This window comes from Excalfactoria chinensis, chromosome 11 (assembly GCF_039878825.1).
Source record: "Excalfactoria chinensis isolate bCotChi1 chromosome 11, bCotChi1.hap2, whole genome shotgun sequence".
NCBI lineage: Eukaryota > Metazoa > Chordata > Aves > Galliformes > Phasianidae > Excalfactoria > Excalfactoria chinensis.
In genome coordinates this window covers 15870532-15890377 of record NC_092835.1, presented here as the reverse complement: position 1 = coordinate 15890377, position 19846 = coordinate 15870532, and the positions used below count along the sequence as shown (strand labels likewise).

The 19846-nt window shown below is 39.3% G+C and overlaps 1 protein-coding gene and 1 long non-coding RNA gene across 2 annotated transcripts in view; one reads left to right on the top strand and one right to left on the bottom strand.

Annotated features, from left to right (window-relative positions):
- Nucleotides 1-19846, top strand: part of LOC140257410 (uncharacterized) — a 74288-nt gene that overhangs the window by 14279 nt on the left and 40163 nt on the right. The gene's annotated exons all lie outside the window — the stretch shown is intronic.
- On the bottom strand, nt 204-19319 carry PLA2G15 (phospholipase A2 group XV). The gene is made up of 6 exons (XM_072346661.1): nt 19050-19319; nt 12688-12844; nt 10091-10209; nt 8766-8864; nt 7174-7398; nt 204-4144 (listed from the first exon to the last, which is right to left on the bottom strand). The coding sequence occupies exons 1-6, from the start codon at nt 19183-19185 to the stop codon at nt 3633-3635; spliced, it is 1248 nt and encodes a 415-aa protein (XP_072202762.1). The 5' UTR covers nt 19186-19319; the 3' UTR covers nt 204-3632.

Below are 19846 nucleotides of genomic sequence, written 5' to 3'. Positions count from 1 at the left end.
AACCTCTGCCTCATAGCTTTATGAACAAGAGAGTTTCTAGTGTAGTATAGGGGAAAGGAGTAACATCTAAAGACAGATTCATTTGAGGAATTAACTAAAAAAATTGTGAGAAAATGAGACACCTCAGTTTTCTTGCCCAGGGTTTCCTAAGCTGACATTGCATCTGAGAGGCGAGACACCATTCACAACATTACAAGGTCTGTTAGATCAACTTTATTATGTTATCAAAGTATGACAATAAAATATTCAAAAATCTATTGACCGCATTCATACACAAAAAGGGCATATAAAATGCTAGGTCTCAGAATATACGTTCCATACAAAATACTGTTAAATGTAGAGCAGCAAAGTCTTTGCCAAACATTCCCTGAATTTAAGTGGGCCTTGAACACACTGTGTTCCAAGAACTACCTTAATACCAAACATTCCTTCCTTTGGTCTGCAACTCCTTTGCAATTATTGCTAGTTATTGAAGCCTTCTGTTTTTAAGCAGAATCACACAGTGACTCTGAGCCTCTTCAGAAGTATTATGATAAAAGTCCCTCCAGCATTTTCTGTACATTTAGTCTAAATGAAACACATTTGGTCCTCAAGACTGCTTTTGGTTTCTAAAAACATTCTGAAAGAATAAAACCAAGTGGAAGTTACAGAAAGAGATATGATCCACATGTCAGGTACAACAAAGACATGTCAGTAAATTCAAAGATGACAACTGTGCAGCATGGCAAAGCACCTGAGTTACTCCTTGTGAGTAATTGGTGCCTGTCCCTCTTTCCTTAAGGATAAGGCCTTAGAACACTAATTCCCCACAAAATTCCATAATGCTTAAGTATTATGGCTCTGATAGGCCTGTAAAATAATGCTAAATACTCTTGCCTTTCAAAAGAATGCCTCAGTTACCTGGTAAGCACTTCTCAAAGGGCTGAGAGTAGAGCGGTTCAGTTTCAGTAACCAGAATAATGAACTTGCTGCATTTCCCTTGACAATGAGAACTCCATCCTGATTTGCAAGAAACTGAAACTGAAGAGGCTGAAGATAATTCAGTAGGAAAAAAAAAAATCTCAAGCTGTGGATATAAAATGAAATTATAGCCTTTGAAATTATCAGGTCAGACTCTCACCAGAAGCACTGCACTTGCCCAGTCATATACTGTAAAACCACGTTGTCTGAGAATGTGTGTTTTGTCTTTATTTTTTTGTTATAAAGACCTGAAAAAACTTACTTTTATCATCAGGAAAGCAGACAGAAGTTTAAATAAACACAGACTATTGGGCTTATCTCCTCATGGACAGCTAAGGATAAATGTAGATTAGTTGCTCACAAGCCATCAGTTAAGAGATGTAGTTAACTGACCTCAAACAGCACAAGATCCCCAAAATCAGAAAAGAATGTTTCTTTTTGTGCCCCCCAAAAATACTAAAATTTTAATATACATCGTTTGGAACAACCTATTTTGGATCTTCATGCTAAACTCACTGTCTGAGACTGAGAATGCGACTAACTAAAATGATACAAATCTAAATGAAGCTTAGAAACATTCTCCAGATCAGGTTAAGAACTGTTTGCTTATACTCTTCTCATCTTTCATTCCTTCATGCCCATGTTGGCAGCCCCCAGTTAAGCTTTCAACTCTACTCATTTGAGTGCTTATTGACAGGCATTCTTCTTCAGCAAGAAGGGTTGCTGAAAGGCTGTTGTCAGTAATTTCTTTCTGTTGCAAGCCAGTAGTGTAGCAATTCATAAACAAAAGTCAGACCACAGGAAGAGCTTTGTCTTTGAGCAGTCTTGGAACACACAACTGACAGCCCTGCATAACATAGAACACTCTGCTAAAGGACTTGTGTGCTTTCCCTGCAGCCCACTTCATTTCAGCAGTAACCAGTTACAAGTGGCTTGGGACAGCACAGTTATTCTCTAGGAAAGTGTGGACAATATAGGTGCTGAAGAGGGCAACCGATGACATGACAAACAATTCCTTCTTAAACATCAGGAAAATGCAACTTCACCCTCATTTCCAAAATGCAGTGAAAAAGCAAAGCTAAATAAGCAATTACAAACCTAGGAAGGTATTTAGCTTATCTGTGCTTCTAACTTGACTTTTTCTTAGACTTATAAATGAGTTCTGAATTACAGTTTAAAACTTTAAGGCTACCTCCTGTGCCAAAGTATTTGCATTCTACAATAGGAGTTCAAACCCATCATTTAAAAATATATGAGTCTTATACGTGATGGCAGTAAGGATTTGACCAAAATAGTTATAATTTCACCTTTTAGAGAACTTCATGTTCTTAAGTAATGAATTCTCAGCGTTTCCAATGAGTTTCTGAGATTAAGCCATTTTTCCTGGAGGACCTAGCATTTTGAAAGCATTGAAAGGTCTCTTCTGAAGAAGTCCAGTCTAACTGCACGCCTAGTTTTGTAGCAAGCAAAAGAGAATCTCCCAGTGAAATTATTTCTCCCATGGTTGTAGATGCCATGGCCCTTAGGCTATTACTTCTGTGGAGTTCAAAGCTGAAACATGTTTTTCTAAGCACTGAAAACACAGTACTGTGGGAATTTAACTGTTACATGTTTGATTATCTACACATTTAAGGAACAGTATCTCAACTTCCTGAAAATGCAATCACTACTTAACCAGCAAATGAATTAGAGGTAAATTATTTGACTGACAATGAGGTTTATATTTCATACTGAATTACACTGGTTTCCACTCCCTGCCCCAGTTCAGGAAGGTTACTTCATTTTTCATGGATACTTGCCATCCATTTCTACTTCAGATGATCATTTTTCACCCAAAATTGCAATCCTGCACTGTATGCATTGTTTGCCAGTATTCAACTCTATCAGCTTTAATTTACATGCTACTCTACACAGAAAAGGAAGGGCACTGCAAAGCACTGACCACAGTTCAGCTTCTTTCCCCTCATAAAGAAAAATAAAGCAGTGTGAAAATCCCTTAAGCTCCAGATTTTAATCAGGCTTTCAATAAACTAACTTTTCTTTTTTTAAAGCTATATGGTACCTAAAATAAGCTTAAAATAATTCAGACACCTTTGTTCCCCCCAAAAAAACCTTAACAAAAGCAAGGGTGGATATGACAAAAAGATAGTACAGTACCAGACAGACCTCACGCCCATTTTACCTGGTAGATATATACATTTACAAACTAAGTTAATGGGCTGTGGAATCAGAATACAGAAAATCCTTTGAAAAGAATTTGCATGGACTTTTTAAATTGTTAACATCCTTCCCTTGTTTTATGGGAGTCAGGTTGCAATGCTTCCAAACCCTTCAAAGACCACAAAGAAAATTATAAAGTACGTGCATGGGGCTGCACAGTCTCCAAATGGAAGTCTGTGTGAATACTGGACAACACTAGAGGCAACAAAACTCATATTTGACCAAGTTCTTAGAATATGAAAATACTATGAATCTTCTTGAACACAAATCAGAGACAAACAACTATTTAGGACACCAACCAACTCCTTGAACATAGTTAAAAAAAAACAAAAACAAAAAAACCAACACAAAATAAATAATTCAAATATCTAAATATCAACAGATCAAAAGGCATTCTCCCATATTTAAGGGAAGGCATCACAGGTGAGGAAAACAACTGTCAACACAACATATCACAAGTTAAAAAGCAGCTTTTTCACATATGAAATAGTAGTATCATTGGATAGCATCTGAATGTGTTCATTTCCTGAAAGCTCAAATATCACCACTTCCTGTTTCTGCATGTCCACCCATTTTTGACATTGCAAGGCACTCTGTAAGTTCACTGTACCATCCCCATCACTGTAAATAATCTTGGGCTCTTTGTCAGGAAAGCTTTCGTAATAGAAGGAATCAGGTGTTTCCACGCCAGTACCATAAAGACAGTGTATGCGTACACCAGGTGGTGTCATCTGGTAGACCAGGGGTTCGGTGTCTTGTCTCATGAGCCAGCCATCTTCAAAGTCAATGTCCCTATAGAATTTTCTGTAGTCCTGCAGGGTGTAGTTAGCAGTAGGTGTGCTTACAAAGACCTTGTCTGGAGGCCACGTGTAGTTGTAGGGGAGCATCCAATTTGTGGAAACAGCTGATCTCTGCTGGTCTCGAATCTTGAGTGAACTGATGACTGGTATTCTATTGTTGTCACCTTAAAAAAGGAAGAATTTTATTATACGCAAAACAATGCATGGATTTAGTGACCAGCAGCTACATGAGTAATTATTCTTTTTCGCTTACAGTGAAAGTTTGAGAAGCTTCTCATTTATGACCACCTTAGTGGCCAACTTCTGCAGAGTAATTTCTGATAATTTAGAAGTTTACATAAAACTTAGTGGATGAATGCCTGACAGGCAAACCAACAGTACTGCTTCCTTTCTAATGGACTCATTTAGAAAAGACAAAATACTTCCTGTATTAGTCAAGTAAGAAATCAGCACTTCCTAGGAATTATACCAATTGCAAGTTTTATTTCAAATGTTATTCTAGAATTATGTTCTATGACAGTTCTACACGTAGACCATGGTTTCACTGAGTGAAAAGAAACATTGCTATTCTTAGACCTGTAGTAACTCGTGAAGAGTTCTTACGTGCTGAACAAAACATTTTCAGGTTTGCAAATTCAAAACAAGCAGAGAAGTATTATTTCATTCAGAATAGCTATTAACCATACAGTAACTATTTTTCTACAACTTGGCACAGAGCATTTTAACATGTCCCAGTAGATTGCTTTACAGAGGGAGTACATGTCTACAATTGAGGAAAAACAGGAGATTCTTGTAGTAGTTATCTAAAAAGGATAAGAAATAAGCAAGAATTTGTCTGCTGTATACTATCGAGTAAGAACTGTGTGTTCTACAGCTAGCACTATAGTCAGAGTTGATACTTCTTGGCATCTGGGGGAGTCCATGGCATATCACTGATACCAGCATTTTCCCTTCCAGTCAGCATTTCAAGACAACTGCTGAAACACTTGTATTTCTCAGAATATAGGTTTTCTATAACACTGTAGCACTACTGTTTTCTAGCAACTCTGATAATCTGAACTGTATCTTGGCTTGGAAAACGACAGTACTTCAAAGCCCAGTTAGTAACTACTACACTTGAGAAAAGTTTTCACCTGGTCAAGCTTTAGATTTAGACTGAAAAAGTCTTAAAGAGCTAAACTTTATGAACAATAAATGTCTTATATTACCATATACTTAGTAAACAAAGTTGAATATTTTACCCAGTTTAGACTTAATACATAACTACAGTTTGACCAAAAAAATTAAGAACAAGATATTCTGTAGATATAAAGACTGTCCATTTTCCTTAGCAGTTGGTTCCAGAGATGGCTCGAATTAAACACATGAATAAGTTATAATTTATATCCAAGTTCCTTCAGATTTTAACTATTCCTTGTGTCTTTCTCCATAAAAGACAAAGCCATTTAATACACAGTATATATAGCGATTGAATTGTTTTAGACTTACAATTTTTCTTTTTCATGGTAATTGGCTGATCAGACTTATTCTCCATAATTGCAATTGCTGGCAGATTATTTTGTTATTAGGTAGTAATTCAGATCAACTACACCACAAAAACTGAAATATCAAAACCAAAATTGCTGGTTCTGAAATTAGCACCACACTGTATTTTCAACTCCATAAGGTGGCACTATTGGTTCAAGCAAGAAGACCTCACGTACAGTTCAGTCTTCACTACCATTTCTAGAAGGACTACATGGAGACATTACAAGCATAATCCTATGAAATGGCTAAAGATGAAACTTGAGAGCACAGCAAAAATGAAAAACATCCTAAAAATTTGTTTCACATTACTGTGCTGTACAAATACTTAATTGTGCACATTCAAAGTTAACAAACACTATTTGCATGTTTTCAGCAAAACAACAAAAACCAAACAAGTCTTGAAAAAGAAAAAAGAAAAATAGGTAGGGAAATCTGTAGCAAGTTTCCTTAATTCCTCTAGAATAATAAGTACAAAACCTGACTCTCTTCCAGCCTTTTCTTTCAGAACAGCCCATCAATGCTTATTAAGTCCTGTACTTCTGCACTTCAGGAAAAAAGCATCATATAGTAAATATCACACTTCAGTCAGCAGGCACTGACATAGTACTGTATGAAATAATAGGTCTAAAGAAAAAATATTGTCAGCATCCCAAGCTAGCAACCAGAGAAAAGAATCATTGAATTTTGCATATGTGTTTGCCAGGGAGTGAAAAGAATGACCTTACTACTAGCAGTAGAACTGTTATAAGCACTGCAGTTCAATTAATAATGTATAAATCTGTACAAACACTCAGTTTTAGTTTTTGGGCTTTTCATTAACTGAGTTGTGCACTCCTATTCAGAATCAAATTCCTTTGCTAAGCAAAGCATTCTTCCGATCTGTCCATGCATGGCTGGCAATTGCCACATGCCATGCATTTTAATGAAGTCCAGTTCCAGATTTCAGCTTTGTTTGGGAAGGAAGACTAAAGCTAATAAATTAGAAGCAATCCATAATTCAGACAACACAATTTAAGTGGCAAAGCACAAAACACAGGTTTGCCATGAAACAATTATGGTATTACATGATCTACATCATGTAGTAAGCAAGTTTCTGTCTGTAGATTTGCTTGGTGAAACATACTCTCCCGTATTAAAGTCAAGGGCATATCCAGTATTCTAAACTTAAGATCTCAAAGATTCATTTCCTTTTTCTGCAAATCTTGAACTTTAGCAGGCAGGCATCTGTGCTGTGGACAGCACACCACTTCATCATTGCATGTACATCTCAGGCAGCTGTGTGATATTTAAATCAAAGGGAACTATTGAACAAACTGCAGTTTGTGCTGGATAAGCAATACTGAACAGAGAACAATCATGCTGAAGGCAGAAGTGACAGAAATAGAAGGCACCAGGCCAAACAGCAGCTTGTGTCATCTGCTGTAAAGAAGTTAGGAGAGATCAAGAGGAAGCACACAGCTAATCATTAGAGGATGTAAAGGCTTCGTCCAATTCCATGAACAAGACCGTCAGGTAAAAGACTGTGAAACATTCAGGCGCAGTCACTTAAAGAATACTGTTTTTAGCTTCATATTATCTTCAACTCTCAGCCTCCATTTTTATTATCATCCACATTTAGTATCTTGCGCTATTAACAAAACACATTGCAAACCCTCAAATTACATACCTGAAGCCAGCACACGGAGAGTTTTGGCCACTCCTCCCCACGGAGCACCTAATGACACGTAATCTTTTATGTATTTGTCTTTCCATTCCTGAGTCTGATGATTGAGGAAGTACAGGGTGTACATATTACCCATGCTGTGGGCAATTAAGACAACAGGACTTCCATACTGCTCGTACATTAATTCTATCATCTTGCGAAGGGCCACAAAATAATCTCTATTCTCATCTAAATGGAAAATACACATTACATGGTTATAATCACTAATGGTTGATATTGTCCTTTGGCACAATTCCTTACAAGGTTATATTCTGAAGAATCAAAGCAAACAAACAAAACAAAAAAACACTAAACCCAAAGAATGCTTCTTTACATCACTGGTTTATGAAAGGGTGAGTCTTTAAAGCCTCATTCATTTCCTACTTCTCTAATGCAAGTATATTTGGAAAAGATACTCCAATTTCTCCCATCTTGAAAAATAAATGTAAGCCCAAATTTTCCTCAGAAATGTGCCATGTTGATGGAATGCTAAATGTTCTCCCACAAAAATCCATCCACATTCCCTAGGAGCTGCTTTTTTTTTTGCCTAAAAAAAATGATATGAAGTTAGCAGGTCCAGAAAGACTCCTGGATTGATACCAAACAAAAATAAAACTTAACTAGATCATTCTTATAAAGGGTACATAAACCAGTTACCAGCTTATGTCGTATATAATTGCTATAAGCAAGGTTAACTTAAGTGAGAATTCCAGCAGATTCCTGCTGGCACAATATACTCCATCTCTATTACATATAATTAAATGAGCTTTAAAAAAAGTAAAGGAAAAAAAAAATCAATAAAAAACCCATTTCTGTAGACCTGTAATAAGATACCAATTGAGTGCAACAACTGCACTATGACTTTGAAGTAGTCACATCAATAGCAAAAGTCCACATCATTGATTTTCTTCAAGCAGCATTCCTGGATGCCAGGACTACATGCTTCATTTTTTTCCCAAGGCAAACTTGATACTAGAATATTGTCATTAATAATAGATATACTGTTTCTTTAGTATAAGCTCACAAGCTCTATGAGGAATCTACAAATCACTTGTTCTACTGTGGAGTAGAATTAGACAAAGAATACAAAGTTCTAACATGTATAAAGATAGACTTAGAGGAACATAGCATTCCTCATTTTTAAGGACAAAATAACATATTCTACAGGATGCAGTCACAGCAATTGTTAGATTCGGTGTGACATTAGAACCAGGAAAATTATGGTCTTACTGAAGTTCTATCTGCAGAACTGATACATGCTGCAGTTAGAGACTGTGCTACTGATACAGCATATTGAGGGTGTTTTGTATGGAATTTCATAGGTTTTACCTGTTTAGGATTGGGTAAATCTTTACTAGTAAACTTTTCATAGCAAAAAAAGAAACAAAATCCTACCACAGAGCTTTTATGTGGGTTTAGGGATACCCAGTCCTCAACAGCTAACTAAAAATTGGTGTTTTAATGAAGTTGTATAGCTGGGATGGGGGAAAGAGACCCAAAACTATCTGCTTATGGGAAGCGTCAAGAAAGTTTTGTTCAAACAAGACATTATTTACTTGGTGCCTTTCGCCAGTCATAAGGTGCTCCTCTCACATCTTCATCACGTTTGTAGCCCCAGTCTACTAAACTCTGTACCAGCATATAGAAGTAACTGCCTGGAGACATCAGATAAAAACAATGAAAAGATTAGCATTATGAAAAGAGGCCTGGATTCATTACATCTGATTCCATATAGACAAATATTAAAGCCCTAATTTTACAAATCTGACAATCTAGGATCCTGCATATTAAGCAAAGTGAGTTATACTGACCATCCCCAAAAATTAAAGCTTCTTAACTGCTGACATATCAATCCACAACAGAACTTACAAAACACAGTATTATTGGGGGAAAAAAACCCAAAACTTATCCCTTCTATGTCTGACCAATGAACTGTTTAAAAAGCACTAAGCAATACCATAGAGTCATAGCTTTTCTTTGATTGCAGATCAGTTTCAGTTATGGCATGTAATACATTTGTAAAGATTATCCCTGATTTTGCCAACATTCAAATGAATTGAGCAACAAAAGCTTAAAGTTTAAAGAGCAAAATTCTGGAACCACTCAATCTATCCATCAGTTAGGATGGACAGAGATGGGAAGCTTCTGTAGCAAAGAAGGAAACGCTTACTGCAAGAATTTAAGTATATATTACAGGTTTTGAAACATAGGATGCAAGTATTACAATTAAAATGGATCTAGTAACAGCATAAGTGAAGCTTATATCTTGTTGATTATCACAGCCATTTTAACATTCTGAACAACACCTCATTTGTTAGTCTTGATTGCTTATATAGTCCCTGACGCAAAATGCAACACTAAGAAGCCTGCAAACAAAATAATGCAGAAATATTTTGCAGCACAAATTTAACTATATAAATATGATGACACGCCAACAAGAGAGATGAGCAGTTGGAACTAGATTTTCCTTAAGGTACTTTCCAAGCCAAGCCATTCTATGATCCTGTTTCCACCCAAATCCTTTAACTTATACTTGACACCAAATAACAGTGCTCAGAACTAGGCAGAAACAGTGCTTGTATTTGGTATTTTGCTTGCCAAGCTTAAGTCACAGGATTTTCTACTCCATCCATCCCACTTTCTGAAGTGACTTCAGATGCCTACATGAGTTTCACCCAGAGGCCCTCAATCTCACACAAGACTGAGCAGTTTTCTTGTCTCAATTCATCAGACCAAACAAAAGACAAAATGAGCAACGTGCTACTCTACTACAAAAACTATTTCTACTTGCAAACAAAACTACAGAAATGTGATTTCAAATTAAAGGACATACCATAAAATCCTACAAGTGACAAAGATTTCACACACAGCTGCTACATACCAACACTCCTTTTACTCGGATCGAGGAATTCCAAGGAAAATGTCTGCCCAAAACCTGGGACTCTGATATCCACTCCATCTGGCGGTTCTGTTACTTTGCTTGTTCTATTATATACCAGCCTGGTGGAGAAGAGACATAACCTGAAACATCATATTACCACATGACAGCTTTTAGCTGGGTTGGGCTGTATATTCTGAGTGCAGTAACAAAAGCTTTAAGTGCTATTACCAAGAAGTAAATAAACCAAACATAAGTAGTCTGGTGGCTAAGCAGTCATTACACAACTATTTTACTTAGTTTTTACGCCTTGCATGCAGAAGACTTATCTTCCTTGCAAAACAGGGCATATAGCATTATGACTGGACTTCAGTTTTAGAACAGTACAAGCTACTTAGTATAGTTCTACACCATTCCACTGTGTATCAAGCCATAGAATGGAGAAAGTTGTTAAGAATGTAAAAATGGAGGTGTGGCATTAGAAGACATACTTCTAGAAATCAGTTATTAGACAAAGTCCCCTACTTTAAAATAATTCATGTCTGTTTAAAGAGACCCCATGAAGTACTAAGGGAGCCCTTGAAATTTCTTGACTGGTGAGAACTGGTATCTCAGGAAACAGGTATAAAGTGTCCTGTAAGTATTTTAAAAACCCTCTTGAAATAGGAAGATCATGGAGGGTTTGGGGTTTTGCTTAGTTGTTTTAATGCCTTATCAATACAACTGCAGTTCCTGAGTACTGGCTCTTATCCCCAGATGGAGGCCTGACAATCTGAATTGATACTCAAATCATCACACACACAAAGTATAGCAGAGGAATTATTACATACCCTTCCCCTCCACACACTGCAGGTTGTAAGAAATGGAATTTAAAACTTAAGATCCATTTTACAGCAGCCCACAAATTTGAAGATCTTTAATTACTGTTCTTCCCCCCCATCTACCTCCCCCCCTCCCCTGGTTACTTTATTTGATCAATCTGTTCATTCTTTCATCACAAAGCACTAAGCTGCTACTAATGAGCAACATAGAGTCCATTTTCTATATGCATATAGTCATGTGATGAAAGCTAGTTATGAAAGCTACAAGATGCTACTTTTAACAGAAGGAACACAGATAATCTAAAATATTTTCAGCCAGGAAACCAAGTGGCATATCCCTCCAGCATTCTATTTATATTACAAAATATATTTGGGTCCATATGTTTTTGGTACTCAGAAAGCTACAGGCAGAGATTTGCTCAGGACACAGCATTACTCATAAAAGGCTAGGATCAAAAATTACTTTGAAGCTACACACAGTTCAAATTGGAAAATGAGTAACATGGAGTGGTTTCCCATTACAGAAAAACAATTGCTTATTGCAAAAGTGTTACTTGCACATAGGTCAAGGCACACAGACTAAGTGGAAAAGCAGCATCTAGATCAATTTACGCTATATATCTTAATAAAAGAAATGCATCCTTTCATGTCATAGTTAATATTGCAATGCATGCAACCTGGGACCTCCAGCAAGTACATTTATCAATCCTAGACACAGGCAATCAGAGACATGCTTTGACTCCTGAATTCCCAGCCATGTTGAAACATGTTCATGTCACTGCATTCTTGAATGTGTTCCTACACTACTCTTTGAAGTATTCATGTTTTTCACATTCTGCTTTCCTCATATGCTCAGTATGGTTGTTCATAAGCCAGAAAAGAGTTGCAGGGGATTCTGCCTAACCAGGAGGAACAAAACAGCGTTTTTGAGGAGGCACTGCTACACTGTCCATGCTACAAAAAGTTACAGCAATTTTATTTCATTATTGAAAGAGGTTTTTAATTGTTAGTTTCTATGCTGTGATTTTCACTATCACCCCAAAAAAAGAGAAGATTTAGGATTCTAGTCTCACGTCAGTGCCTTTTGTGTGCTGTAAGTTTGTCAGGTTCATAACTACATTATTAAAAGCTGTGCAAGTCTGTAAAGATATGTTAAAATTCAGCTGCCACTAAGCTGAATACATTCAGCCAATATAACATGCAGGTGCAGCGTTTTTCAATTGCACATGCTAAACATTTCTTGTTTTCTTAAAGTTATTTACAGTTTTTACAATCAAGTAGTCCAGAAGCTTTTAATTAGACAATCTGTATAACAAAATACTTAAGGAAAGACTTCCAAACTGCACTTAAAGGATTCCACACATCTCAGCTGCCCATGGAGATTGCTTTCTAATGACTGCCAAGGGAAGTACAAGCTTTCATTCCTACCTACTGTACCTTCTTCCCGCTTACCTCATCAAAACTTGAGTAACTCATCAAAGCAGCAGAAAATGTTCCGCTTTAGATAAGCCTACGGAAGTCTGCTAAGTGCCCAAACCAGCACATAGTAACCGGTAGCAGAGGGAGGTGGAGGAAACTAAGAGTCTGATTTTCATCACTGATGGCAAGCTACCACACATTTGCAAAAGCCACATCCTCCAGTTCAGCTTGTTAGTCTACCTAGCAGAACTCCCATTTCTCACTGGTTGTGAATGTGTAAGTTTAAGGTGGAAGCAGTGTACCAACTGTATCAGTCTAAGGGAAGGAGATAACTGCAGAGAGCAATAGATGCAGTCTTACCTGATATTGTCAATCCAACAGTCAATGATGACAGGCAGGAGCAATTCTAAGTTCAGCCACAGCGTAAAGTAACTGTCAGTCTTCTTGGAGCAGAGATAGTGCACTACTGATGGCTTATCTAATTTTGCTTCCAACTGATTACCTAAGTCCCCTGGAACTGAAAAATACGAAAAGATTACACTAATATGTAAGAGTATGACAAACAAATTGTATCACTGCAGTCCTTATACACAGCACCGCAGTGCTCAGAGATAGGTCCTCCTACCTTCAGCCACCCAGGCTGCACGCCTCCACAGAAGATATACCTCAGGACTCCCTCATTGCCTACCCCACCTTTCCATTAGGTTTTTAGTGTTTTTATTTCTGTAGCCTTAAGTGAAATGCAAAAAGGTCCAGTAGCTGATCACAGTTTATTTTAGGCCATATTTCAAGGACACTGATATACTGGAAAGCATAATAAGGAAGATTATAGCATTGCATCACACTCTAGAAGAAGTTTACTGAAGTTCAATCGTGTAACCTCAGAAAAAGCTGTTGAGTTACTTCTTGTAGAACTATAAGGCAACAGCTTGTTCCACAGTCTTGTGCCTGTTCTGGCTGCTGTATCAGCACTCTCAATTACAGGAAGAACGGCATGTAATTCTATTTATATCAATCATTCATGGCTGACCAGCTCCAGCAGCAGAACTGCCAAGGACAAAACAGGTTGATTTTGTGTTTAGTTCCAATGCAGAGCAAAGTATAAATGTGATATTTTGTTTTACCGTGGAACTCATTTGTTTCAGTGAAAATCAAATTCTTCCAGCAAAGATATTTGTAAAGCTTAGATAAGCACCTGCAGTATCATGTAGAATTTTAAGAAGATGACATTTCCAAACAGCACTTAGTCATGAGCACACCTGCTTGGAGTAGGAAGGCTCCCAACTCTGAAGATTATTATAAATATACTGTAAACAAGAACATTGAAAGCAGGAAACTGCATACAGTCTCCCTTAGACTTACAGGAGTGATTTTAGATTAACTGCAAGATTAATTTAGTCAACATATTTTATCCTTGAGCTTCAAGGAAAAAGGCTGTATTCATGCATCTAGTGCAAAAAAATGAGAAACCATCCCAGCTTTTAAACTCAAGGGATGTCATTGGTTAACAAAAGTGGTACTTCTATGTAATGCTTAACAAAAGCTAAGAGACAAGTTGTACTGGCACAAAGATATAATACTGCACTTCAAGTGTCATGAAAAGGTATGGTCTGTTTATAAAGCAGGTATTAACACCAGTGTCTTTACCATGTTTACATTTTCATATTGACTGTGAAGCTACTAATCACTGTAAACTCACAAGTGGCATGTTATTTTCAAATATATATGCTGCAAGCTAAAAAGGATTTGTGATGGAGCTATAAGGAACAAAGTACAAACTTTGATTTTCCAAATTTATGTAAACAAGCATGCAAGATCTCCAGTCCTCACCCCATGCAACTTAAGGGTGTTAATGATTTACATTTTAGCTGAAGAGCTACTTAATCACTTTTTGATAAGTAACAGGTTAGAAAAGATCACACTGAAGATGAATTCTGTGGGATAAGGACCTTTTTTGCATTTCTTGTGATAGAATTTGCAAGCAGTAGAAAAGAACATTTCCCTCTGCTTTTTGTCCATACACAGAAAATTTCTGCAGGCAAAGCAGGTTTTCTCCTCATCCCCACATCTACCAGTACCTGCAGTTTCTAGGTCTTACAAAGATATGACAGGAGTACCTTGCTTTTTAAAGCCTGCAGACTGACTCCATGCATTTACAAAATAACTACCGAGTGAAATCCTACAAAATACATCAGCACAAGTTAAAAATCAAGCGCCCAAGAGAAGATCTCTAACAGTACCCGGTGTCCTTAAATTGCAACAGTGAAGTCTATGTGTTAACTAATGAACTGCTACACTTGGAAACAAAGCAATTCCATTAGTGATCTCTTTCTGCATATCCTGCTTTTCAGTATGACTAATCCCAACAAAACCCATCCTGATACACTGATGAACCCAGTTCACTTTAATATTACAAAGTCTCATTTTTATATTGCTTTTTTGTTTGCCTCAACTGCACTAATATTATGTCTCCTTCTGGAATGCATTTTCATTGATTAAGCTTTATAGAAAGTATATTTACAGATTTGAAAGCCTAGAAGAAGCTACAACTTCTCCAGATTCAGAAATTAAAACAATTAGCTTCAGGATATACAGATACCCCTACTGAAGAGTTAATGACTGATTGACAGTTCCCAATAGAAAGCTATAAGCAAACTGCAATCTAGGAAACAACTTGCCTGAATACCCCCCTGGAAAATCTGGGAAAAAATAGTACCTGAATAATAATTGAAAAATATTAAGTCTGTGTGCAGTGCTAATAATCCACTGACTGCTGTATTGTTCTTGCATTTATCTGAAGTGCAAATGCCTTTGGATAAAAATCAGCTGTCACATATTTCTCATGGGTTAATACCTCCCTCAAATAACTGCCATGCTTTTAGTTCTAGATGTTAGCCCTCCTGCAAACCAAACCACATTCTCCTGAAAACTGATTCAAAACACTGACTGCTTCTCTTTAGGTTGAATGTCTCAGTTGCTTATAGAGTCAGCAACATAGTGCTGTAGAAAGGGCCTGTGTTTAAAATTAGGAACAAGAAAGCAAACAAGATCTCACATGATACTTCTAGATACCTCAGATCACATGAGGCATAAACAGTTAAATCACTGCTGACATCCAGCCAGCTCTCCACACAAACACACACTCCTCAATTAGCAGTCAGCAGGAATTCAGATAAACCTCTTTTGCATGTAAATCAATTATTAACACACTTCATTTAGGCATCTTTCTAGAAAACTTTAGCCAAGTCCCTAACAAATTGTTTGCAGAAGGTATCAGAACATTGATATAGTCAGCTCTAAAAGGTAAAGAGTTCAGTGAATCCACTGCTGATCTTATAAGGACAGGTTATTGGCCCCCAAAATTGATAAGGTGTAAGATAAGCCATCTACCATCACTGCATACTATATGAGAAAATGAGGTGAGAATTTCCTAATAGGAGAATGGAAGAAATATTTCTTATTAGAAGTGGGTTAAGTATATAACTGAACTGATAAGAAGAGTGCAAGATTGATTCTAATTGTGCATAAACATGAAGCAGGTCTGGTTTGGTTGTTGGGTTTTTGGGTTTATTTTTTGAGATGGATATTGTCAATAGAACAGAGGTGTCAGGTAGGTTATCTTGTTTCGTTCCCATTTCCCTGTATGAATATTGTCTGGAAGAATACAAAGTCAGAGGAAAAAAATAACCAAATTATTTTCATGCCAAGTAGCCCTGTGTTCCCTAAAACACCTGAGGGAAGGACTCTAAGACTGTCACCTTAGATTTTAGTCAATGTTGTCTTGGACACCAAGCTTTCAGACAGGACTCTGGAAGTAAGGTTTTGACTTGTATCATGTTTATTCTCTATTGCACTACCATGTGAATAACCTGCAATGCTTTATTTAAATCTCAGAGAGAAAGCAAGCAATTGCCCTAGAGTATTTTGCTTTCTACTTATGTCAGTTTGGTCCATGTTCTACTTTCATATGTACAAACATGCTCTGCAGACATCAGCTCCTGCTACTCAGGCACCATTTGATGGTGCACAAGCCAGCATTTCCCAATCCAAACAGCATTGCTGCTGCCCGCATGCCTTGTACCAGCTCCTTTTCCATTAAGGCAGTTCAACTGCAAAATTGCTCACTTCTTCCTCAGCATGTTAGTTCTCTAGTGCTGTAGCTGACAGATGACTACAAAATGACCAGTAACTTCACACAGTGGAAGCAGGGAGAGCAGTAATGAGCTATTAACTTGGCTTAGCTATTTCACAGAAGCTGGCTTTGGCTTAGTTAGGTAGCTCTACACATCTAAGATCTGTTGGCAATTCAGGAACTAATATCTCAGTAGCTACAGCCAGTTGTTACAAGGTTATATCCAAACAGCTTGTCTGCTTTCAGATTAGAGAGGCTCACAGATGCTTGGTGTTGTTGTTTTAAATTTAGTATTACCTGGAGAGTAAAACATTACCCGTATAAAAACAGTGACCCATATTTACAAGCTGCGGTTCTACTTCCTTCTCCATTACTTGAGTAAGCACAGGTTGCAGCTGCAAGTGGGGTCATTACAGGAAAATTTTGAGAACAAGTTGCGCTGGGTCTTATGACCAACACTGGTCTAAAATATTTATGAAACAATCATTATGTTGACAACATTCCTTTGAACAGCATTCCTTCCTTCTTTTAGGCCACAAGATCAGATGGCTAACTTGCCACAGAGTAAGACAAAACTTCAACTCCTTTTTCTGCTTAGAAGAGTTCAAAACACCCAAGCAGACCAAGAAGGAATTACTCAGATCACGAGACCACATTTACTACAAGTTATGCATAAAACTGAAGGCATGTGAGGAACTGAGGGTCTAGATGCCAGCCTGGTAAATGGAGAGGATCAGCTCCACATGCCCATCTCATAATGACTTCAAAAACACCTCAGGCCTGTGCTGCCCACATAACACAGCCTGCAGGTACCTCAGCCTCCTCTGCATTTGGCTCTCTAGTGCAGTGCACATTTTTCACCCCTCTCCCAAACACCTGTTAAGCCAGCACTTAGAATGCCTCCCTAAAAATGATTTCTCTTCAACCTTTCTACCATCCTCATCACAGTAATTCCTAAAAAGCTTATCTCAACATAACATGTCACAGACACGAGAAAGGTGAAGAAAAGGTCGTGAAAAGCAAACTAGAATCAAGATGGAAACATGACCGACAGTCACTCCTTCTCCTCCTTTATTTGCTTGACCTTCACTTGCCGTATCATGTCCAATTGAAACTAAGCTCCTGGTGCAGGTGTTTGCTGTTTGTTTTTACAAAGACGTTAATTTGTATGCATCAAAAACTTCATGCATTTTGCAGCAGCAAGTTATAGCATGTCCATGCCTAACAGTGCCTACTCTCCCCAAACACAAAGAGAAGCCTAAAAGAAATGATACTGGTTGGAAACACCAAATCTTCACTTTCAGGACAGGCCAGGACCAGACAGCAGAGAAGAGCATTTTTTAAGACACAGAGGAGTAGAAGATGCAGGTTAAGTACTGTGTGATAAAAGCTCACTTTTAATAGCTGTTTTTTTAATCCACTCACTGATGTCTCCGTACTCAATCACACAGCATTAGCCAGAATTTCTTTTATGAACACATAGATCAGTTGCTGCTTTTAAGACCAATCTTAAGTAATGTATAAGCTTGCAATTCATTCATCAGTAGTAACTTCGTGCTGCTATATTCAGTATCCCCTTATCCCAATTGCTTCTAAATCTTCTCTGATCCCTTCATAGCTAGAGCTGAATATTGGATCAGCAACAAAAACACTCTCACCTCTGTCAGGAAGAAGCCTGCCACCAAAGTAAGCACCAAGGCTTATTGCTAAACCCAGCATTACGCAGCTGAGAGATGGGATAAAAGACTGCTTCCAGCCTTCAGGGACAGCACTCAGAGGACCGCTCACATTTCAATCCCAGCCTCCTAGGAAATCCTTTCCTGATTTCTTCTTCCGAATCTGCATTCTCTCAGCTAGCTCAGCCATCTATGGCTGCTGTGAGCTCACACACAGCATGCTTGGCAAACACACAGCACCTTTTAAAGAAGTTCTTGGTCAGCAGTTACTCTTCCCTGACAGAAGTTTGTAGCAGCAGTAACACAGTCAACAACAGAACCTAAACTGTTGTATACGTACAGAGCCTTATGCTAACAGCATTCTCAATGTCTTCCTATTTTCTTACCATTTTCTTCTCTCTTTATCATTACTGTTACTCATGCAATGAGAGCACAGAGAACATGGTTACAGGTCTGATCGCTCACATTAATGTCACCAAATGCACCTGACCAGGACATGGGAACGCTCGGGGACTACAGCTGCAGCAGACAAGTTGTTCAAAGAATCCCAATTTATTTATGATGCTTATCCATGGACACAGAGAGCAGCTAACGTTTAACTCCGCAGGACCGATTAGACAGATCTTGTGTATTTGCAGTGAATTACCGTGTGTTCCCGGACGGTAGCACAGGCCGGTAACACTCATCTGCGCAGCGCGGTGAGCCAAGCCTGTTGTTTTCAGCTGCTCACAGTGACACGCAGCCGCCGCTCCCCACCCTGCCCACGGACCCCCCCCGCAGCAGCGCGGACGCGAGCGGCGCTCCCCAGGATAGGGACACCCGGCGCCTCCCGAGCCCGCTGTGCCCCGCGGCGCCCACACGGGCACGGCTCGGCTCCGCACCCTTCCCGTGCCGTGCCCCCGCCCGGCTCTTACCCAGCACCACGGGCGGCCCCGCGGGCCGGCGGCGCGGCAGGCACCCACCGCCGGAGCAGAGCAGCAGGAGAAGGATGCTGAGGAAGGGGCTCCTGCCCGGGCGCGGGAGGAGCCTAGCGCCGGCCGGCGGCACCATCGTCCCAGCGCATAACCACGCGGCTGTCTCGACTCTTTCCCCGTCGCTCCGCCGGGGCCGCCGCCGGAGTGCGGCCCCGCCGCCCGGCCCGGCCTGAAAAGGGCTCTCACCGCCCCGGCCGCAGCTGCCCCGCCCCTGCAGGCGTCACCAGCCGAGCGCAGAGCCCAGCGGGGACTGTCGAACTGAGCTGCCGCTCCTCCGGCTCCGCTGGTAGCGCGGTCCGGCCCCGCGACGGCCGCTCAGCTCCGGGCCGCGAGGTGCGCTGCGGGGCGGTGGGTTCGTCTCACGGCTCTGCCTGCGCTCTTGTGCGGTCGTGGTGGCTCCTAGGGGTGAAGTAAGGGGCGTTTGGTGTCAGCCTTGTGCATAAACATAGCGCAGAAGGGGCGAGGTCTGCATGGTTTGAGGAAAAACAAATAAACCTTAGGATAGCTGTGGCTTTTCTCGTTGCAGAGTCACAGGATGAGTGCCAGTATAGAAGCTTATGGGCAGTGCAGTGCTTCAGGCGACGCCTGGCTAATGCAGCGGCTAATTGGTTCACGGTATCATTGAGGCCAGAAATTTGACAACACTCAAAGCCATTAGACCTTCACGTGTATAACAAGAACAGGTAGACTTGTAATTACAGGGTTTTAAAGCTAGAAGGATGTCAGCCTTCGTGCTT

Coding starts and splice junctions, on each gene's coding strand:
- PLA2G15 (XM_072346661.1), bottom strand. CDS start 19,185: ATGGTGCCGCCGGCCGGCGCTAGGCTCCTCCCGCGCCCGGGCAGGAGC. Junction 10,210..12,687: donor TGTTGGATTGACAATATCAG/GTAAGACTGCAT, acceptor CTTCTCCACCAG/GCTGGTATATAATAGAACAA. Junction 4,145..7,173: donor TCTCCGTGTGCTGGCTTCAG/GTATGTAATTTG, acceptor TCCTTTTTTAAG/GTGACAACAATAGAATACCA.